This window comes from Manacus candei, unplaced genomic scaffold (assembly GCF_025592945.1).
Source record: "Manacus candei isolate 608988 ecotype Guabito, Panama unplaced genomic scaffold, ASM2559294v1 h1tg000044l, whole genome shotgun sequence".
In the NCBI taxonomy this organism is placed as follows: Eukaryota; Metazoa; Chordata; class Aves; order Passeriformes; family Pipridae; genus Manacus; species Manacus candei.
In genome coordinates this window covers 2,127,791-2,151,723 of record NW_026138092.1, presented here as the reverse complement: position 1 = coordinate 2,151,723, position 23,933 = coordinate 2,127,791, and the positions used below count along the sequence as shown (strand labels likewise).

Genomic DNA, 23,933 nt, shown 5'->3' with positions numbered 1-23,933 from the left:
CCTGTGGGCTTCTAGCTGTAGGCTAAATAGAATTAATGCCCTTCCCAACTTGTTTCTCCGGAAAAACTGTATGATTTTTCCCCCTTCTTTTTCTTTAAATAAAAAACAAAACAACAAAACCCCTCACCTCTGAAAAGAAAACAAAAAACTGCTGTATGGACACAGCATCATTGTAAAAGGTATCACTTTCATTTGTTAACACTCGTTAGCTATGTCCTTAGAACATTTTTCTTGTGTCAAGGGGGGAGCATCTGATATTAAAGCAGGCTCTGCTTTAATTAGCTGCATGCTCATACTTTAATACAGCATAATATATTTACAATTTGATAAGACAGGAGATAGAGCTGATTAGCAGTTTAGGGAATTAATCCTTCACTGAATACCTTGTACTAGCGCTGATCATGAGAGCTATTCTGAAGCTCCTTATATTTAAAATTGTAATCTATGATATCTCCTAAACCAGCAATTTTTCAAAGTTAATTATAAGTCAGTCAGCAGTTGTGGGTAATTATATGCAGACTTACTTTTTATCTTATATTTGTTGGTGAATAATATATCAAATAACTCAGTGCACACACTGTAATCTGCATAACCCACCTAATGTACTTATTAAGCTGAAAAAGGTAGCTGGAAATCAAAGTACCACGAGCAAGGAGAACACACACTGCTACTTCTTCAGGAGCTGAGATGGAGCTCACAGCACAAACCAGCGTGGCCCACCTTCCCCTCCGCCAGCCCCTCACCACGACCACTGATGTCAAACTATTACCAGGAATAGGTTCTGGGAGAAGCTCCTGGGCCAACCCCCCTTATTTTTCAGCCACATGAGCAGCTGCAGAACCAGGCAGGTTTTGCTGAGCAAGGCTGGGGCAGCACTTGGGCTCCATTTCTCTCTGTCCCAGCGGGGCTCCTTTACACAAACACTGTTTGCACTGTCCACTGCACAGGATAATAGGATTTGGCCCTCTGCATTAAAGTAATACCCATTAACCACGATCTTTTCATTCATCAATCCCTTCTAATGGGAATAATCTGTCCATCTCAGGGGAACAGGAGAGGTTAACACAGGCTCCTGGAGCCAGCTGCCAGAGCACAACTGCTGCACCACACGTCTCAGGTAGCCTTGCAGGAGGCAGTGTTACAGGGTAATGAGGGTGAGCTTAACTTCTGAAGCACCAGGTCATTTCCAAGATTTATTAAAGCCTCAAGTCGGTCTTTGCCCTGTTTTGAAGCACTCCATTAATAAAAAAAATACCTATAGCGAAGCGAAAGTGCCTAGACTGCCTTTACGCAATGTTTGGTGTCTCAAACCAGGAGTTTTTAGGCAACACAGCATTTTTTCCTCTTTTTTCTCTTCCCCCCACCCCTTTTCAACCTCAGCTAGAGGCCTGGGCAACTGCATTTTGTTCTTTGAGGGGGGGACAAAACGTGACGCAAAAAAGTAGTTGCAACTGTCCCGTCACACAGAGATGCAGCAAAACTTGAGGGAAAACAACAACATGAACTCATGGGTAAATCATCCAGGAGAAAAAAACTAGCTAATGAAAATAATGTGTCAATTGTGGCCTTTAGAGAAAACTGGTAACCCAAAAGGTATTCTAAACTTAATGTATTCTGCTTCAACCCGATACTCTGCGTGTTCTTTGCCATGAACATACCAGTAGCCTCAACTATTTCTGGGAAATGTAAAGTAAAAAGTTCATACTGTGTGGCTGGGCTGAGTAGGAACACTGAGAAGTTGGACTTGGAAGGACTAAAGGGGAAATATAACTGATATCCCCAAAGAGTCATATGTATTCCAACAAATGTAATGGCAAATCAAATCACCTAAAATGCCTGGCCAAAGGTACAAGCGCTCGAGACATTTGAATTTGTACTCAAAACTGAGTTTCAAGTGAGCAGAAATTGAAGTAGCAGGCTGTAAAAGTCATCCAAAATACAGAAAAAGACACAAGGAATCCTAGATCCCCAAACCTTCCATCTGGAACAAGCTGAGTGACTTCTGGATGAGAGACACTGAAACATCTAAAAAGGTTTCAGCTGCCACTTGCCGCCAAATATTGTTTTATACTTACTTCGGTTGTAATCGTGTGTTTTCATTTTTATAATTAAAGCACAATCTTCAGATCTCGTTGAATAAACCTTCAATGACATTATAATTAAGGCTGCCTTGAGGTGACAGGCAAGGTGAATGAGAATGAAATGGCAAACATAAGGCGTGCTGTCTCCGGAGAGGGAGCGAGCTGGAGCGGAGCGGGATGTGCAGGGAAGTGTGGAAGGAAGCGAGCTCAGGACAGGCAGGGCCTGGGGCTGGAGAGGGGCCAGCCTGGGGACAGCTGCAGGGACCAGGTACCTGTGTAATGAGCAGAGTTGCTCTGCAGCTCTGGGCAAACCCCGAGGTGGCCGCAGTTTGATGGAGTGAATAACGATGTTACAGTGCGACGCCGCCAGCCCTCGTGTCTTTGTTTGCGGTGTTATTACATGGCTGAGCAGTCACAGAAACTGCTGCGTGTCCTGAGAGGGCTCCTCGGCAAGCCTAATAGACTAAAGGGGAATTGCATTGATTCCAAGCCCAGAACTGAATTTTTTTTTAAATTTTATTTCTTTAATAAACCACTCCAAACTGCTAGTGGGCAGTCAGTGCCCTCAGTCCTTACTATTTCACAAAGGAAACCTCTGGCTTTCTCCCTGCCAGCCCAATTCTGTGAAGTGCTGAGCATCCTCAGCTCTACCTCCCTGTAATTCAGTGGGAATCATGTTTCACTCTTCATGCTCAGGTGCACTACAGGACTAATTTTAATAATTAATCTATTCCTTTTTTTCTTTTTTTTTTTAAGTGGTTAATCAAAGACAAGAGCTGATACAGAAACAGCCTCCACTCACAGCATCTTCAGGGGAATCAAGTCTCCTTAAAGATATTTGTAAAAGGATTTTTAGCTTTCTTAAATTCTAGAAATGTTGTGGTATATTTATGAACAAATGGAAAACTTAAAATGTATTTATGTGAAATAGGCATTGAATAAGGGCAATTATTAGGATCCCATGGAATCAGGATTCTGTAGAATCCTGGGAAACTGCATTTATGTATTGTATAACCCCAGATAGTCTCTAAGGAGACACAAATCTCTATGAGCTGGATTTTATTGTACCCCAACAGTGGGCATGGGTGGACCAGGATGCTGCTGCTCTGGCTTCTGCTCCTGGCAGGCTTGGGGCTGCCACAGCAGAGAGCACTGAGGAACAATCTCATCTGTTGTCTAAGAGAATTACAAACTTCTCTGTTGATTGCTAACTGTGTTCTGGAAACCAAGTAATAATATAAAAACGAGCATGTAGCTCCTAAATGTTCCAAGCCGCTGGAGTTCTGCTAATAGCCCATTGCTTAGCAACTGCTATATTTAAAATAGGTCCTTAATTCCAGTGTTAAATGTACGTATTTTACATACTGGAAGGGTAACATAATGTTCTGTCCTCAAGTAAATATGATGTTAGTGCTTCACACTGCATGAAGCTCTCTCTGTGTAGGTACAAAATGATAGTTATTTTTAGTTGAGCACTGAATAGTATGAACTACACAAGATTTAATAAAACATGCAAAACATCTGCCTGCAAATAAAAATATTTGCACTCATGTTGAAGAGCTGTAGTTTCTTTCATAATTAATTACAATTAAATTGTAAGCTACTGAGTGAAGTGATATATCATCATTTTGCCCCTTCAAGATAGCTGACAGCTGTCAAATTTGACAACAAGACATCTTTTTTCCTTCTTTTCCCCTTTCCTATTTCCAAGCAAGACAAAAGAGCACTTGAAAGCTCAGAGGGGAATGGTCCATCTTTCATGGTGGTAGCTCAGTTAGCACCTGGGCACCTGGTGAAAGGAAAGGGATCAGGATGGGGCATTCAAAAAAGATTTGTCCAACACTTTTTTTTTTTTGTTGAAAAATGTCAGTTCATTAGCACTGAAAGACATTTACTGTTTTAGACTGTGCTTTCACCAAGAAAGGCTCCCCGACTAGGACAGTTTTTCTGAATAAAACCAGAAAGGACTCTCCTGAACAATGAAAATCCCTGTGGACAGGGCATTTATAAGGGATGTTGGAGACATGGGCACAATTTTCTGTTCTACTTAATATTCAGACTGGGCTATGACCCTTGGTTTCTCCAGGCTCTCTACAGGTTATTCACTGCTACTGCTGGATCTATTCCATGCCATATAAATAATTAAATATTCACTGGAGCAGGGAGACCTGGATTTCCCTCACCCCCCAGTTTCTCATCCAGGATTATCTAAAGACAGGTTTGTTTTTTTCACACCGGTGTAATTGTTTAATATGAGACTGAGTTTTTTGAGGGTACTTCCAAGACACATTATTTATAGAATGAAAAAGGAATAGGTAATTTCATATATGGTATCCCTGTGTAAAAGATACACCCCAGCCTTTCAAAAGTTATTAAAACATTTCAAATACCAGCCTTTAAAGGCTCTCTAGTGTTACAAAGAAGAGAAGGTATAAGAAAAAGGCAGCTAATTCTAAAGACTCAGACATACTAGTTCTGATTCAGTCTGAGCACTTTACATTCAAACTTCAAAAACGAAACCCCCAAATCATTCCCTTTCCCTTTCTTGGTCTCCATCTCAATAATTGATGAAACCATCTATATGCTGATGTCAGATCTCACAAAAAAGAATGAGAAAATTTCCCCTGCTGCTCTCTTAGGCATATACTTGAATTTTTTACATATATCATATTGAATTTGGCTCTTTCAAAAAATGTCTGAAGTTCAGAGCAGCTGTATCTGTATCAGTCTGTACAATGACCCTCATTATGAGTGTTTGAATTAATGAGCTTGTGATGGTCTGAGTTCTGCCACGGAGAGCAATACATTTCTGTCTTCCTGGCTCTGTGGCTAATGGCTGGGTAAAATGACAACATCCAGTGGGTCATCGTTATTTCAGTCAGGGGAGGATGGAATTAAGCTATTTAACAATACAACAGTTTAAGCTTCAAAATGGAAATGTATGCTATATTAATTGCATAAAATTGGACACAAGCTGGCAGTCAAACAGTCTGGGTTTGTCTCCTGACTGATTTATCTCATTACCATGTCCCCAGTGAATATATCTCCTCAAATGCTTTAAGTATACAACAGCAGTCTTCTCTGGGAGTAGAAAATGTAACAAAAACATTGATGAACCCCCTTTAGGCTATATTATGGGGAAATAGTTTCAATTATGCAGGGTTAGAATGTTATGGTTCTAAGATTTTAATGATTTTGCTTGTTTTAAAAGTTAAAATATAACTAAACGAGTTTATTTCAAACCCTGCCAGGAAATATAAGATTTTCACATAGGATTGCATATGAATACTTCAAAGTTTTCTTTTACATACCTCGAGCTATAGATTTAGACCCAATTAAGTAGTTCCTTTATATTTTTAGAACACTTACAACAAGCTGTAAATAAATAAATAAATAAAAAACTTCCTATGCTTTTCATCAGTGTAAACAGCTTCTCAGACTCATAGATTCCATGTTGTTTCTTATTGGATTGCAAAGCTAAACACATACTGACCTAAATATTTTTATTTACCCTCAGTTCTGCAGCCAAGGGAAGAAGGGATGAACGAACAGAGTTGTAGCTGAGCTTAGCTATAAACATCAGCCCAGTTAGATCTGGTGGTAGGACTGGGGTCTATCTTGCTCACAGTGTAATTAATTACTAGATTTACTCTTTTCCTTTTCCAAGAAACTTTTGAGAAGGTGCATTTTCTTGTGAGTTGGTAGTGACATAAATCAGGCTGTTTAATGAACTGATTCAAGGTGCATCAAAGACCTCAGACTACACATTCCTCCCTCCTATGGTTTCTTTGCATACACAGAAACCTTTGTTATGCTGCATTTGGAGCCTTATGCAGGATTTTTACCTGGCAAAGAGGAGTGAAATAGTTGTATATTATATTTTAGCACAACTTTCTTCAGTGAGTGGAGGAGCTACTGGGAGGGAGGCAGCATCAGGAGCATGACTGAGATGTCAGGTCTGAAAACAAGCTATATTTGCCATTTTGGAGGTGTCAGTAGTTGGCAGAAAGCTGTCCATGCCTTCCACAGTTTGCCAAATCCTCCAGAGGATTTGGCCTTTTGCTTTTTCAGAAATATCCATGATTCTGCTGTGAATGTGGTCCCAAAATCCCATGCTGTGCCTTATTCAAAGACACAAAAACTTCTTTCAGTGACCAAGTGAGATTTCCAAGCAGAGTATTCACGTGCAATTCCTACTGTGAATTTAAATTCACTTCTCTAAGTACCTGTCAGTGATAAATCAAAGGGGCAGTAGAATAGTGGAAGAAAATCTGATTTGAGTGAGAAAATGTCATGTGGATGCAGTCATTACTTAATTACTAAGAAAGTCCTAAAGACATCATCAGTCTATACTAACTATCTAAAGCAAACCTACAGTGTCCTTTCAATGAACAATTTGGGGTAAGCTTATATGTTTATAGCAATTGTGCTTACAGCAAGGCAATGTAAAGAATCACCCAAGAGGATATTAAGCAATAAAAAAAAACCCCAAGAAACAAAACCCAAAAAAGCCAACCTATTTCAGACTCTTGACGTGGCTTTCCTGAAACAAAAATTCACTGTGGCTCACTATACATGGATCCATTAAAAGTGTGGGCACTGTTTATCTTCCTGGAATTGAAGGGAAGAGAGACATTACCCTGCACTGAGCTGGGGAATGTCTCAGGAAATCTGCACAGCCAGCTGGCATCTGCAGGTGCTCTTCCCTTTCCCCTTGGCATCCACCTGTATTCCCTCACCTGCTGGGTCTGGTTGCTTCACTCCTGGTGACAGAGGACATGCTCGAGGCTCAAGTCTGATGTCCTTTCAATCGACATGAGGGACAACTTAATGTAATTTTCCTTACAACACTACTAAGCTGATTTTTAAAAAAACCACTTTTATTTGGAACACCTAATGTACTTTTCCTTATAACACTACTAAGCTGATTTTTTAAAAAAACACTTCTACTTTGAACACCCTCCGAGGATCTTTCACCCTCATGTGATAAATTTGTTCCTATGTAATGGCACAGGATCAAGTAATTTTCGTGTTCTAAACTAATGGCCACAGCCTCTTTTTTCCAAGTATTTCCAGGAACCTTAGAACGGGGGCTTTAGTGGCAGAGGGAAGGAAATAAAAAACCTTAATTCAGGCTCTGGTCTTGGTGATAAACTGCATCCACTGGGTGTGGAAATATGGAAGCTGTGGCTTGGAGATTTTAGCTGATCCTGTCCACTGAGCAGGACAAGCATTTTCTGACTCAGTTATTATTTAGCACAGCAGGTATTGTTGTTGCTGAACAGCACTGTGGTTTGAACTAATATGTTTCTAACAAAGTTGCAGACTCAGTCTTTAATGCCACTATATAATTCATTATCTCCACTTTATCCACAATGGCATGGGAAATGCAATGGAGACACCTTTAACTGAAGCCACAGAGGGGCTAATGAAAAGGGGGCTATTACTCTTTAATAAAGAAGAATAAAGCCATTGCTAGTCCCTGTAGGAAATTTATTTCCACTAAAAAGGCAGACTGAGGAACAGCAGTGGATATAAAAAAATGTTTAAAACAGCTATTTTCCGAAAAACCTCCAGTAAATGGTAGAGTATATTTTTCTCATCTATCTAAGAAATATAACTAGGCATTTATCACAAACAACCCTTTGGAAAAAAACCCCACAGAATTTTCAAAGCATAAATATTCACTAAAAAAATGTGAGATGGTGTTATATTTTGTCGTGATGGCAGTCAGAGGTCAAGCAAATTTTTGTTAGTAATTCTTAGCATATCCAGAAATAGCAAGAGTAACAAATACAAGATGCTTCACTGAAGGATGGGGATGATAAAGTGAGGAAGCCCAAAGACACAGTGGATTTGATTGCACCAGTGTGATGTGACTGACCTCAGACAGGCTGCTTTTTTCAAAATTATATTTTTTATTTTAATTTGGTTTTTTTTTAAGTGGTAACAGTGGTCTGTCAGACCACGTTCAATATTGAAGCTTGGGAAAATGTAAAATCTTAAATTTTCTGAATATTTATTTCTCAATAAGAGAGATGTTCAGTTTGAATAGCCTATATTAAGTCCATGAAATCTATGAGTATATGAGAAAACAGCAGAGTAATGGATTTGCCAGGAAATTTTTCTGCATTCATTGCAGCAGTATTACTAATCCTGAATCAACCTAAATGTACCGAACTGAATAAGTATTAGAGCTGTCCAATAAGATTTGATAAATGCAAGATTCCATTAATTTTACCTTTTTTTGTTGAATAAATTATTTGACAAATAATGGTAAAATTCATCAAATAAATTATCTGATGAATGTATTTTTTAAGTAATCGACTGGCTCTAATGAATATGCAGGCAGTTCCTTAATGAAAAGCATTACTCTACTGTTAGCCTGCTTTCATCACTCATATGTCACTTTTTTTTGTATTTTGCAACTGCAATCTGTATATTTTATTCATTTACCCATTCATTTATACAAGAAAGGTTCAAAACAGTATGGTTAATCAATCATTGCAGTTTTTAGAATATTTTTGCTTTACAGTTGATTATTCATTACATTTATTAAAAAGGGCCTGGATTTTCTGAGGACAGCACTCCCAAGAATTATTCTTGGCTTGTATGTTCCGAGTCAAGTGCACAAGAATGCTCTGAAAATTGCAGGGTTCATTTGTAAGCCATTTTTATAGTTGCAAACACTACAATTACCAATTGTTTCAAGAAAACTGGGACTTGAAGCCAAGCCAGACACCTTCAAAGTCCCTGAAAACACTCATTAGGGGAGTAAAACAAGGAACAGGGTAAAGGAGCTCTCTTCTCACTGCACAGCACTGGGATGTTTGGATAAAAGCCATCCAGAGGATTATTTGGATGATGTTCAATTTTGGAAACACTCCAACCTCAAAGAGCGAGTCGGTATTTTGTCATTACAGAGGTGATCCCAGCAAATGATACTGATGGATTTACACTGTCAAATGGCAAATTGCACCTATTAATGTTACAACATGTCACACCTCTGAGGGCTGGCTCCTCACAGGGATATGCCAATTTATTGTGACAGTGGCAGTGGGTGTAGCAGCAGAGCCTGCACGACTGCAAAGGTGCAAATCGTGTTTTCATGGGTGAGCTGGAACTTGCTGCACCAGTCTCAGCTGAACAGATTTGGTGGGAGAAAGTTGTAGGAGACAGGTATGTTAGAAGGGTTGGCCATGACTGCACTTGGAGTTGCAGTGGTTCTCTTCCAAATTTTCATAACTGCACTGTTAAGAGTCTTTCGCCAACCCTTCCAAACACCATCATTTCTACTGCCAGTGGGATAACTAATATATAACTGTCCCTCAAATAGGTACATAGGTACAAATTGGCCAACAGGTCCAAGGAAGTGATTCTTCCCCTGGACTCAGCGCTGGTGAGGCCACCCCTGGAGTGCTGTGTCCAGCTCTGGGCCCTCAGCTCAGGAAGGATATTGAGGGGCTGGAGCAGGTCCAGAGGAGAGCAACGAGGCTGGGGAAGGGACTGGAGCACAAGTGCTGTGAGGAGAGGTTGAGGGAGCTGGGGCTGTTCAGCCTGGAGAAGAGGAGGCTCAGGGGAGACCTCCTCACTCTCTGCAACTCCCTGACAGGAGGGGGGAGCCGGGGGGGGTTGGTCTCTTTCTCAAGGCAACTCTCAGCAAGACAAGAGGGCTGGGTCTTCAGCTGTGCCAGGGGAGGTTTAGGGTAGATATTAGAAAGAATTTCTTTCCAGAGAGGGTGCTCAGACATTGGAATGGGCTGCCCAGGGAAGTGGTAGATTCTCCATCCCTGGAGGTGTTTAAGGACAGACTGGATGTGGCATCAGTGCCATGGGCTGGGAACCACAGTGGGGTTGGATCAAGGGTTGGACTTGATGATCTCGAAGGTCCCTTCCAACCCAGCTGATTCTATGATCCTAAGTGGAAGGACTTATGCTGTGCCCACAGAATTTAAAAGATGAAGTTTCCAAAACACCAGTGGTGCAGAATAAAGCCCTTACATAGGTCTGCTTCCACTCAACAAGCTCTGATACCAGAGGTGGGGACAGCCACATTGAAGTCCTCCACAAGGGGAAGGGGTTTATTATTGACTCACATTACATGCTCATCGAAACTACAGCCACGTTACCCTGGCAGCAAATAGTTATTTCCATTCTACACATTTCTTATTACAGGGAGATTATTATTGTAACAGTGCATTACAATTGAAAAGAAAGTGTTCTATGGCTTCTTTTTATTCTCCTTTTTTTTTTCTTTTTTTTCTGTACCTTTTATCTCTGAAGTTTATATTTGTCTTTGCCTGAATCAGACATGGGTTGTTCTATGTGTGAATGTTTGTCCCTTAAAGCTTGAGATAAACTCACTTTTCTATTAAAAAGTTTAAATACTTGTTATAAATAATTTCTCCATACTTGTATGCTTTGATCTAATCTACTGCATAGTTTTAGGTAAAATGGTTGTGGTTCTAAAGATTACAAATATTAGGAGGAAAAAATAAGTTGTAGAAATTATCTTCAGCTTGCAGCTTGCTTTATAAAGGTTTAAAATGCCCTTTCTTTGCTAACTCCATCTAAAGAGCTTTTGACCCACTCCTTTTCATGTACAGTCACCAATCTTATAACAATAATAATAATTTTTAGATGGGATCAATAAGGCCATTGCTTTGCACTTAAGACTTCTAATAGAACCTTAATATTAATAAGCAAACACCTTCAGAAGTAGTGTTTCTGCTTAGGCAATCAGAGGAGAACTTAATTTGTACTCCTGATAAACACTTAAGCTCCCTGTGCTTCATTATTGCTGCAGATTTACAGTGCAAGAGCGTGTTTGAAGCAATGTGCCCTGAGACAGATAACCCATTGGTACAGGACTGGTTCTGTTCTTCATCATTTACATGCTGTCTCAAAGGCATATTACAGCATAATCCAAACCACAAATCTCCTGGGCCCCTACTCACAGAAATGGAGAATACCATTTGGGTACAAGGGCATCTGTCCTGACAATGAGTTTAATATTTTTGTGCAAGAATCAGATTTGTGGTGAGGAGCTCTCCAGAGATTTGGTATCCACACTCTCCAGGCTGTCTTGGAAAACCTGCAAATTCAATGCTATTGGTAAATGAAGCTCAGGATTAAAGGTAAGCTTGAAGCTGCCAGATTTTTCAGCTTTCAATATGAGGGTTGCAGTGTCCTATCTGGTTATCCCAGAACAAAAATGACATTTTCATTTCAGAGTCCTTAATTAGTATTCGTTTTTCTTCTTTTTCTTTAATTAGCTGTGGGCAGAATGAAAATATAGGAAAAAAGATCAGTTCCTGGAATTAAAAGGACTTCCTGAGTGGCACTACTTTGGAAGGAGTTTAATCTTTGCCATGGTGGTGCCCGTGCAGTCTGCTCAGCAGGACTGGACAATGGAAACAGAATCACCACAGCAATGTGCCTTCCACAGAGAAGAGATCTCACACCAACTTCATCTTCCAGCATCAGTGCCTATTTTCATAGGGTTTTCCATATTTTACCTAGACGATTACTTGGATGGAGCGTGGGCAAATTACCCAGCTCCCTGCAGTCTTTGAAAACATTCCTCTTGCGTTTCAGGCTTCAGTTTGCTATCACTCCATCAAAACAAGCTGTCCAAACCCTCAAACCCCCCCCCCCAGAGCAGCTGAAGCAGCTTGCTGAAAGCAGGTTGCCTTTCCCCCGGGGTCTAGTGGTGCGTGATTACGAAGAGACAATAATAAAGGTATGCGAATACTGGGAAAACAAGTTTGCACAAAATATTTCTATAACATGCAAAAAGTAGCTGAACAACCACAGGATTCTTTGCTGTCCAGCTACAGCTCTTCTGTGTGGCTTTACTCAGGCAAAGGAGTGAGGGAAAAAGAAGAAACTACCTGGCTGTTCTCCTCATCCAAAGGATGCACTGGCACACAGGCCTGTATCAGCTTCTATCACCTCCCCTTTTCCTTTAATTTTCAGGGATTGCTGGAAGATCTGGAGTGCTCAAAGAACAGCTACAGGCCTCAGAGCCCAGCTTGCAGGATTTGCTTCTGCAGCCAGCCAGACTTAGAGCAAAGCCACTGCAGAGCTGCTCTGCCTCTGCGCCGTGTCCCTGAGATCCCCACCGGGCACAGCTCGGCTGGAGCTGTAAACAGGGATACAGATGCACACACTTGGGGCATTTTATGTGCTCTGATAATGCAGTTTTCTTGTGCTAACTGTGCAGGGATACATCACAGTACATAAATCTTCACTTGAAGGTAGATGAGGAACAGGAATGAGAGAAACAACAGAAAAATCCTTGCCCCGCTGCCTCCGTGGAATGAAGAGATAAGGTCCAGGGAGGAAATAGGAAGCTGTAAACTTAAACCTAAGAATCCTAAGAACTTCCTAATAAAGGATGATGCCTCCCCATGATTTTGTTTTACTGTGGTAACCTGCTGGCCACCAGGGCTATCTGAACCCAGAAGCACTGAGCCAAGGGAGGTCACAGTGCTTCACTCCTCTCCAGATTTGCTGTGCTCACCAGGAGGGTGAGATGGGGAGGCATCACCTTGCACTTGCACCTGGTAGGCTGTTCCCAGCTGTCCCCAGTCTGCAGTAGGAATCTGGAGGGGGATTCGACCAGAATTATACCTGATACTTTATCAAGCTTTGAAATGTCTAATGCCTTGAAAGAAAACTGTTTTACTACAAAGCTGTACGTGTTAGGCATTGCCACTTCTTTTTTTTACAAATCCTCACATTCTCACCAAATAGCTTAAAAAGCAACAAAGGGTTATAACTGACTTGACCACAGATGTCACGAAGCCTCACCATTGTACCTTCTCCTTCTGTTATCTCCAGCTATTGCCAGATCACCGTCAACAAAGTCATACACAATAATGCCCCATCACAGCTGGAATGGTTCCTTAAACTTTACAGCACTTAAAAATGCTCCCAAGGCCCCAAAAATGTCTCGATTCAGAATTGAACATATAATACCTGCCAAATTCGCAGGTTTGAAACCACTTCCAATAAGAATTAAAAAGGCCCTCTTCACAGTTGAAATAGGGCTATCAATACTTGACTTGTCTGCCCGTGTGAAATAGTGGGTTCTTTTCTCTGACGTCGCAATTTAGTTCAAAATGGCTTTGGTGATGACAGGGTACATGCCAATGATAAAACCACAGAGATGACAGTCTAATCTTACAAAGATGACCGATCACTGATAAGAGATTAAGTCACACAACGTTTGAAAAACCAGATTATCTGTCTGCTAGGATAGTGCCTGTGCAGACCTCCTGCTGAGCCATGCTGAGATGCCAGCAACATACAAAGATGCTTCTCCGTAAAAACCAGAAATGCTTCAGAGAATTTCTCAAGCCATTGGGATAAAAGAAAGAAAGTGAGCAAGAAAAAAACCCCTCTGATATTACACTGAGCTTTTTTTGTCAAACATTCATTTTTCAGACTAGTAAAGTATTTAGATGTACAGCATATAAATAATTTAGAGGCACTATAAAAGGGACTAAATTAGTCAATTCTGCCCTATAATTAGCACTCACAGCTATGCTGGCAATGGGTGGGTGATTATTAAACACCTTTTATTATCGGTTTTATGTACTACAATAAAAAAATTAAAATTATACTTACAAGAATTATTAGACATGCCGGTCCTATAAAACTCCATATAAAGTTATTCTTAGTGCTGAGCCAACATCTGAAAAATTAAACAGCAGAAAATGCCTTGAAACGTGCTATTTTGATTATCTGGGGCCAAGTAGGATGACTTGGACACAGAAACAGTGACTTACACTTCCGTGGTGCCGTAGTACTTGTATCCCAGTGCAGCTGAAATTCCAACCACCACGGCTGGGCTGACGTAGCCAAAGACATAGAAATTCTTGTGCAGGAAGCCCTTGTTGTAGATGACTCCCACAACTATAAGGTAGAGGTGAATGCCTTCAATGCACATCCATGCAAAAGCAGCTAGAAGGAAATAATGGAGCAATCCAGCAGTAATTGAACAGAAGAGCTGGAAATTCAACCAGAGAAAAGAGAGTCATAATTCTATTAATATGCCTTTGTCAAGATATTATAATAGTACACACACAGCAACTGAGTGACTCTGAAGTGGTGACTTAGCAGCCCATTTGTAATGGTTGACAAGATCTGGGCCTACACCCATGAGCACACTTGGTCATTAGTGTTGTCTGTAGCAACGTGGAAAATAAAGAGACTACGTTCAACTTCTAAAACTGGTATATGTCTCCCCAGAAAAACTGTATAAATGATTTGACAAGGTTTATCCTATAGTTATAGCTGAGTAGTCTACATGCTGATCTATACAAAGCCCATTTTTAAGATTTTGATAATAGTTACATTGTTATCACCTTGTAATTGCATCTCAAGGAATTATTTCTGAAATAACTTTTGTTATAAAGAGCATTTGTAAAATGATATTTTTCGATCAATCAGTACTGGAATGCTACCTCGGGGACAGCAGCTCATATTTTTTTCAAGTACTTTTAAATCCTATTCAGCCACTTATAGTAGGGGTATTTTGATAATTTATGCATAACTTTATTTCCTAAAACCAATCTGCGATGCAAAAATCAGCAGCTCGGTTTTCTGAAAAGCTCAGACAAAGGCCCTGCTGCTCTAAAAGACCATTTTTTATTTCCTGTTACTGTGCTGGGAAGTTGGGGTCACTGCTGTAGGTAGGAAATATAGGGAGTGGACAGAAGATCATATCTTATACTGTATATTTCCTGTGCAATGCAAAATCAAGACACGAGTGAAAGCTACCCACCTTATTATTGTTCATATTAATTCCAATCAGAAAAATAAGTTCCGCCAGGAAAAGGCTGCAGCAGAGGTTTTTGTGGATTGTCGTTCTAGTGCTTTGAATTTCACTGAAGAACCAGAATGTAAAAATGCACATGGAGAGGCAAATCAACGAAATAATTATTCCTAGCTGAGTGATTCTTGTAAGAATGTTATAATTTGTAACACCCTGGGGGAAAATTATAATATAGTATTTAAAAGAACAGCTTTATACCTTCTCAAGAAAAGACCTCATTCTATAATACAGCTCTTTTATTCTTTTCCACAAAATATTAATCAAAATTGTTTGTAGAGTTTCACTGGAAATGAACACTTTGGATAATCCAAAAAGTACTGGGGTTTGGTGAGACAGATATAATTCTAGGGGAAATTAGTAATAAACTGTATATATTCTGCTCTTGCATTTTCTGATATTTCTTAACAAAACTTTTTATTAACATCAGTATCTCCTAATAAGATTTTCAAAATCAGATCATTTTAGTGAATGACAAATACACTGGCAGTGGGACATATATTAATATGACATGAACATTTTCTAATATAAAAGGACTTATCACAGCAGTGACTTAGATAAGCAAAACTGAATAACTGTCTTACTGAATTTGCAACATGATCAAAACAAGACTCTGAAATAACAATCACTTCAAGCAAATGCTATTCCAGATACACAACATGAACATTCTCCAAAGAAACACAGGGTATTTTAATAGGGGATGTGAGTATTTTCTGTGTAAGAATACAGTTTCTTTTGCCTCTTGCTATTGTCACAAAGAACATCTGAAATACGTGACTGTACATCAGCAAAAGGAGAGCATTCAGCTGGCCATAAAATGTCTCTAAGTATTTTTTTCTTAAATAAAAGATCAGAGATTATTCACCTCCCAGCCTTTCTTTTCAAAATAACTATATAAGTACCTGCAAAGGTTTTAAATTTGAACTGGAGACTTAGGATGCTATTTAGCAAGCAGGAAACAGCCTCTATCAGCATGAGATTCACAGTGTGAGAGAACTGCCTCAATAGAGTATATTCATGCTAATATTCTGCTTGCTGTCAGTTCTGTTAAAAAGCTGCCTCCTGAGGCAGGACCTAAGCTCCTGCAGATCCCCACTGAGATCCTGGAAATCTGTGGGGCTTCTTAATATAAGAAGGACATAAATTGAGTGGTCATTCTCCCAATTTTGTGCTGGTTGTGAGTTTCACGTTTAATAGTCATAAACTTCAAATTGATTATGCTGCTGCAAACTCTCAGGAGAGACTTTAAAGCAGATTTTTAGATGCCAAAGTTAGGCAAATGGGTAGCAAAAGTTTTGTGAGAGAGAAATTCAAGGCCATATGGTTGCTGACCACCAATGAATGGCAGATAAATCCCACAGCAGTCTTAAAGTGGGATTTAAAATGAAAAGCAATGCTCCAAAAATAAGCACAACAGACTGTGTGTTTGGAACAAGATACTTTGCTGCATCACTGCTCTGTAATACTGCAGAAAGGACATAAGGAAATTCAAACACATATGGGAGGAATTTTGTTTGCTCTGTGCACAATAAATTGCGTGTTTGCTGAATAAAACCAAGAGACAACCTAAAGGGGTAAACTACATGGGTTGCACCAAAACAAAAACATAAGGGATGAAAACAGGGAAAAGTATCAGGTAAAACACTAAATTAAAATAGCACTTACAACAGAGCCACCTGAGGACATCAAAACAGCAAAATGAGTCAGATGATTACATTTGCATGAGATATGAGTGGAGTTGGAATGTGTCAGCTCACAGCCTTCTGTAGCCCAGTTGCCATTCATTGTGTCCGCTGAGTAGTTCCAAAATGCACATTTAATGTCTTTATCTGCAGTCTGGAACAGAAACAAGATGTTTTACTGATGGCAAAAGGCAGGATATTTCCCATCAAGAGACCTTACTTATGCTAGCCAGAGCAATTCATTAAAAATTGTTTGTTGCCATTGGAAGGTTGGGAAACAAAAGGCACATTCTGCAAGGCCTGTTCCAAGCAATTAAAACATGGCTGGGGATGGAAACATTTTATCCACGCAGCTAAACCCCCACCAAACATGTAGTCTAATCAGATTACTGAACTCTTCTGGCACTTGCAAAGATGTCAGAATTTTTACCTACAGAAAACATTGTTAAATGTACACTTGCACCTGCTGAACATGGACTAGACTGCAAGGTTACAGTCACATTGCTTGTCCTACTCATGGTCCATTCCAAACGAGCAGTCCAAAAACTGAGACCAATTCTGTTCATTTTACAAAGTAAGCTGGGATAACGCCAGGCTCATACCACACCTGTTGTATCACCTGCCATACAACAGTGATGAGCAAGACCATTTGTATTATTTAGTACAGTTAGTGCTCACTAAAGCCAGTCAAAGATAAGGTCCCAACTGTACTATAGGTTTTATAAATATATGTAAATTTATATATGGGTGATTTCTGACTCAGAAGACAAGTAACAAATTAAAAAGCTATGTAAGCAAGGTCAGAACCTTGTCTCTCTGCTCACCTCCCTACAGAGTTGTTTTCTTGGTAAGTTTCTGATAATTCCTTGTGCCATGTGAAGTGATTCTTCACATATTAGTGAAACCAGCAAAAATCTTTATTTGCTGGAAGTAAACCTCTCAGTTCTAAATGAATGTGTTCAGAAATAACAAAGTTTCAAAACCATGGGTTCTGCTATTCCCCTCTAACTGCAGATTAACTTTTTGTGTTAACTTTGAAGCATTTCTTCCCTTTTTTGGTATACATGCGTAAATATCTGATAAACTTTCAGGAAAAACCCCACCTAAATACAGAACAGTCAAGATGCTGTAATGTTCTCTGACTCAGGCATCTACATTTTATCCATACTACAACCCCACAAAGATGATATTGTTGCCCTTGTTTTAGTCCCAGAGCAATTTTCCTCTGTATCATATTTAGTATATATTGTGCTTAGCACGTCACATTTGAGATTAATATTATTAGAGTAATAAATGGCAACCTCACACCAGCAAACAACAGAATCATGTCTCAGTTTATCACACGCTGCAGGTGTGGTTACATCACATAAAATGATTATCTAATGCTTTGTTTTATTTGAAGCTGACAATAAAAATAAAACAAACAAACAAACCCTTACCTTGGCATACTTTAAGGTAAATGTTATTTTCTCGAGCTCATAGAGCGTGGGTGGGTTTGAGCTAATTGCAACAGCTATAACTGATGAGCTCACTGTCTGTCTCTGCTCTGAAGGGTCTTTTGAGGAGTGGTTTTGAGGCGAAGAAAGCAAGGAACCAATGTTGCTGTACCGCAGAAAGACAACTGCGACCGTGCCTATCAATCAATCAAACACACCATGCTCAGTAGTTTGTGGGTTTTTTTATAGAGGAACAAAATTGAAGACATTAAGGAGACAATAAACAATAGACATTATTGCTGCTGTGGCATAAAACATGCAAAACAGATGGAATGTGGAATACTTATAAAAATGTTTTAGGGACAATGAAATATAGCTTTATTTAAAACAATGTAACTGCCATTAGAAATAAAACTGCGTGTTGGCACTGGAAATACTGATTGGAGATATGCATATATATTTTTCCTAGAATAATATATGCTTGCTGCTGTTCTGCAACTGGTTACAAATATGGTGTCAGGGCTTACAAACTAAAATGTCTCAGACCTGAGGTAAATACTGGACCTTTCTGAAGCACCTGGCTTGCTTTGACTCCCGTTATAGTGAACCCAGTATGGAAGACAACTAAGGAAAAAGGTATTTTAGGACGCACTGCTGATCTTAAAAAATGTAGTGACTTTCTCCCTGGTATCAAAGTAAACCACAATTTTAGATACTGATAGGTGGTGAGATACAGATTAGATAGAAGATGAAGATTTAAAAAATCCTTTCTGTGTTTATTGTTAGGTGGTTTAATTCCAGAGCTGTTTAAACACATTTATTTATCTTTAGTGCTGACAGTAGTTGTAAGCCCTTTCTGTAGCACTGTGAGGTCCAAGTCAAACCTGGGTCCTGCTGGTTTTGATGCTGAAGATTGCATGTTTTTGCCCCAGTGAGCTACTCTCTAAATGGAAAAGATGCACCAATTTTTGGAGGAGGAGTAGCAGAGAGGGTTGAAGGGGCCACTCCAAAGTCATAGAGCAGATCCATGGCTGAGTGAAGGATAAAGCTCAGGTACCAGTGTGAAAACTCCCTGGATGCTCACTGTGCCACGTGAAATGTTGGAAATATCGGTCTTGAGACAATAAAGGGGCAGGAGAAATGGTGATAAAAACACCTTGTCTCCTTTGTGGTTAAGCAGTGCTGAACCTCAGTCTTGGTAAACTGCACGTTTATTGCTAGAGGGTACAAGTCTATCCAAGGTGTTTATTAACCCCCCTGCTCTCTAACCTTTGTTTCTTACCATTAGGATGAGATTCCTTTCTCTTCTTTGGCGAGATCTTTATGTAATCTCCCCCTGTGTAAACGTGAGGGTGAACGTGTTTCATGTGGTGTGAATCAAAAGCAAAAACCTTGAGTGCTGTAAAAGAAGAAAAATGCAGTACAAATCACAGCTCCATTATGGTCTACCATAATTTACAGTTAGGTTAATAAATGTGTTATTGGATTGCATAATTACTGTGAATTTGAAGAATATATCATTGTGCAAAATATCTCAAGAAAAATGCTATTAGTATAACATGTTTGTTTAAACGTCTGTGTTTTTTTATTTTCATGCATACATTTTGCTCTCATACTTTTTACTCTTTTCATGAAAAATATGGTCTCTTATTTACCTTGCCTTAAATTAGGTACTGGAAAAAAACAATGTAGGTTACTTTGGGAAGAGCTATTGCTTTATTAAAAATGCATTTCTGAAAGCAGCCACAAATCACAATTATAAAAAGCAAAGCATAAAATTCTCCACTGAATACTAACATTTGATAAAAGCCAATTTTTGAAGAGTATATATTTTATAGTTATCTATCCATGCTACCAAATGCACATTGCACCATGAACTAATGATGTGTCTTGTCAGAAAGCAAACAAACAAGCATCACCCCTCAGGACAAAAACTACATTAGAGGCCATTGAGCTCTTTACTTGCTTCATTACAGTGCTGAGTTTCAATCACCCAGGATGGGAACAAAAAAAAAAAGTCAATCAGGCCTTTTCCTTTTTTAAAACAAAACAAAAAAAAACCAACAACAAACAAATCCAAAACTTGACTGATGGAGGAATATCACTAAGCTAGACCATCTGCATTGCTTATAGCACAGCACACAAAAATAATACGAGCTATTCAATAGACCAGCTGTCAGAAAATGTTTGTCAGGGCATAAGAAATAGTTTTATTTGGCTGGAGTTTTGAAAAGCTCGTAGTTCAGGGGCTTGCACCATAAAAAGCAGTGGGGAGAGAGAGACAGACATAATGTTGTAGGTCTTGTCCCAAAATAGTTATGTGTGGCACATGAGACCTGTGGAAAATTTATTCATGCTGAAAGACAATAACAAAAAATGTTAGTGTTTGGGTTCAATTTGGAAATGAGCTCACACACAGTTTACCATTTTAGAACAAAAATAAACTGAAAAAATCATTGACCTTTTAATATGGAAATTCCTCCCCGTTCTCTTTATCAGCTCTTTCTGTCACCTTGGTGACTGATACCCACAGTGCCACCAGAACCTGCACCTGAATCCTCTCCTCCTGACCTTCCCAGCCTCAGCTTCCAAGCAAGGGAGGTGGGGTGAGGAGCAGGGGGCCTTCACAGGCAGCACCTGGCACAGAATCAGACTTAAGTCTGATTCTACAGAGCCTATGCCACAGAAAAAATCCCATTCCCCCTATTTTTTCATCACTCTGTGTAATTTATTTTCAGAGAAGTGAGGGAAGAACAGGTGGTTTGACCTGTCTCAGAACCACGGGAGGAATCTTTCTCATGAACTCATTTTATAAAACAGCAAGCCAGTAAGAGGCACTGAAGGACTGTGCTAAATCTGAAGTAAGAAATCAGATCACATACAGTTTGGGGACATTCAGAAAAATAAAGATGAAAGAGTGGCCATTGACAAAGGAATCAGCAATGCTTTATTAGGATTTTCAACAGTGGCTGGTGTTAGCCTTACTCTGCTCCCAGAGAAGGAATGCTAAAACCATTATTGCCACAGGAAAGCCAGCAGGTACTGGTGGGAAGACACCAGCTCACAGGTAGAAGGTAGGAGAGCAAAATGGTGCAGTTGAGACCAAGCAGTTCTCCTCCTGTGGAATTCCTCTTAAAATGAGAAATTTCCGTTGACAGAAAGCCACTCAAGGTTGAACTCACTAGGTAAAGTCCTTATTCAAAGTTCACTTATAATACCTTCACTGAACTGAGTAAAAAAATCTGTATAGAGTAAGTCCAATTTTCATTCCACTGGTGTTTTTTATGCATAGGTTAATTCTGTGCTTAGAAAAAGGATCCAGATTCACTGTGAGTGTGGCCATAATGAGAGATTGAAAGAGAATCTGAAAACAACTTCCCACAGACTTCCATTTTTTTTCTGGGCTGTGGACTCAAATGTTCAGCCTTCGAAAATTGTGATACCTACACTGAAAGTCAGGTGTTAGTTATGAAAATCATACAAATTAACACCCGTGCCTTTCACACGACACCATCTCTAATCTTCATAATTGTGCTGAAAAACTCCTCGGCGTAACCCACATCTAAAGTATACCTCGGATTAATTTTCTTTATCTTACCTATGTCACTTGCATTAGCATCTAACTGTGTTGCCTTTTTGAAGCTCTGTGACACGAGGAGTGTTGCTTGCTCTGCAGTGTGCAGCAGCTTAGTCAGGCTCCTCCTTTGGTTGTCTGCAGGAAGAGCTTCCCAGACTGTAAGTTTGTCTTTTTGTAGAAAATTGTTCACAGTGTTGACCAAAACCTGTAAATAAAAGTGTGTGTTTGAGAAGAGTCAGGCACTACCTGTGGAACAAGGACAAAGCCCACAAAGCCAAGGCCTGACCCACTCACATTGATGGTGGTGTTAGGAAGAGCTTCGCTGCCGGAGTCACGCGTGGCATCCCACGGGGGGTACGACAGTGCTTCCACGTAGGAAACCACATCCACGGGTGAAAGCGGGCCCAAAGTGCTTTTATTAATTTCCTGCAGCATCTCCAGAGGTGTTTTTAAGTGACTGATCTGCAAAATGCCAGAACTCACATATTAATGAAGCAAGGAAAGTTGTATTTCTGCGGTTGAAAATAGACCCGGTGCAAACGATTGATTTCTGTGAATTATCACTCTGGTTTTTAAGGCACTTGTGCATAAACCCCCCACTACTTGAATCAGCAGATTGACCTATAAAGTACTGCCTAGTATAACCCTAACAAGTCATGTGCTATCATTACACTTCTTTTTCCCTACTGCAGCTCAGTTTTATTTATCCTGATGTCCCGAAGTGAATCAGTAAATGTTCTGCAAAAATAATTAAATATCAGCGATACGATCATTCTGTTGACTTTTTTATTACATTTTAACTGAAGAGGTAGGAGCAGATGTGCAGTATTTGTATATTTTTTAGTGCTTTTTTTTTTAAGTGCAAATTATAAAGAGGTAGTTGAGTGGACTGTACTGCCTATTTCACTTTCACTGCTTCAGTTTATGAAATGCTAAATGCACTTACATCAAACAACTAGTTTAAAAGCATAGGCAAGAGAGGGTGAGATGAAGATTAAGCTTGCTGGTTTCAGTCTCATGGCTGAATAAGAAAATTCTTACTTCAGAATACTGAAATCTAATAAAAAAACCCCCAACATCTGATTTTGTATGATCCATAATCTCTGCTGCCAAGCAGATTTAGAGACCTTGCTTTGTCTTTAACTGCAACTGAATAGAACTAGAGCACAGGTTAAAAAACAGGCTAAAAATCTGACAGTTATTTACATGAAATTAAAGTGTTTTGACTTATTTAGTTTAGTGATACACTTAAAAAAAAAGTCACTCTAAGATCCTACTGTGGCATTTACCATGCCTTTGCACCTAAGTGTGATAAGCATATATTATATTTGATATAAGTACTACATTGCAGGCAAACATAGAAAACATGTTAACACAATGTATATATAACACTAGGTTAATAAAAGCTTTTAAATTAATATCTTTCTGAACCCAGTAACTTCAGCAAGCTGCTTAATATCAAATTCAAACATATACAATTGGTTTTAAATTATTTATGCTTGTGCTTCATTTATCCTTTAAAAATAGACACTAATGTAGCTGTAGACTAACGAGTAGTGCTTTAATTAATATATTTTTTAATTTGCATCAGGAATCTCTGTTTCTGTGAAAAAAAAATGAGCCTGCAGTCTTTGTTTCTACAAGTTCTGTCTCACTTTACACAGTATGCTTTGAGGAGTAAATAAACCAGCACACCAAGATGTTATGGCTCCCTTTTCTATTTAGTCACTTGTTGACATTACTTTTGCAAGCTATCTTGCTGCCTTTCCTTCTGAACAAGCAAATAATTGCACATCAGTAAATGCAGCAGTGTGTAACTTCAGAAATTACAGAAACAGCTGAGTGATTACCACACTTGTGAATTTTTCATGCATCATGATTCACTTTGCTGGAAACAGAACATGCAGATTCCCAGCAAGTTATTATCATGATTTGAACATATAACCCAGTTCAAATAATTTGAAATTATTAAAAAGACTTCTGTAAACATGCTTAAGTTCAATTGTATGCTCCAAGTCCTTGTTAAAAGCTGTTTAAGAACAATTATAATTGAAATAGCAGTTTCAAACAGAAACAATTAAAAGATTTGGAAATTAATCTATAAACCAATGCTACTTACTCTGGTTAAAGTTCTATTAATATGTTCAGTTACACAGTCTTTGAATAACTCACACTTGGCCTTTGGATTTTCTGTAGAAATAAAAAAAAAATTAATTATACATCACAGTCCATGCAATATTCAGTATAATCTAATTGTTAAAGCTCTTGTTTAGCTCATTCCCCAAACTACCTGCATTCCTGAACTTATGCACATAA

General features: G+C 39.2%; 1 protein-coding gene and 1 long non-coding RNA gene across 2 annotated transcripts in view; one reads left to right on the top strand and one right to left on the bottom strand.

Moving 5' to 3' along the window:
* The window catches only part of LOC127474798 (uncharacterized), a 652,309-nt gene that overhangs the window by 181,580 nt on the left and 446,796 nt on the right, over positions 1–23,933 (top strand). The gene's annotated exons all lie outside the window — the stretch shown is intronic.
* The window catches only part of ADGRL4 (adhesion G protein-coupled receptor L4), a 75,765-nt gene that overhangs the window by 5,082 nt on the left and 46,750 nt on the right, over positions 1–23,933 (bottom strand). Inside the window, exons 5-13 of the mRNA XM_051796030.1 lie at positions 23,737–23,807; positions 21,912–22,079; positions 21,639–21,822; positions 19,323–19,439; positions 18,044–18,237; positions 16,588–16,758; positions 14,875–15,078; positions 13,877–14,097; positions 13,716–13,782 (exon numbers count right to left, since the gene is read on the bottom strand). Of these exons, the coding sequence (XP_051651990.1) occupies positions 13,716–13,782; positions 13,877–14,097; positions 14,875–15,078; positions 16,588–16,758; positions 18,044–18,237; positions 19,323–19,439; positions 21,639–21,822; positions 21,912–22,079; positions 23,737–23,807 (1,397 nt within the window). The remainder of the gene's footprint in view (positions 1–13,715; positions 13,783–13,876; positions 14,098–14,874; positions 15,079–16,587; positions 16,759–18,043; positions 18,238–19,322; positions 19,440–21,638; positions 21,823–21,911; positions 22,080–23,736; positions 23,808–23,933) is intronic.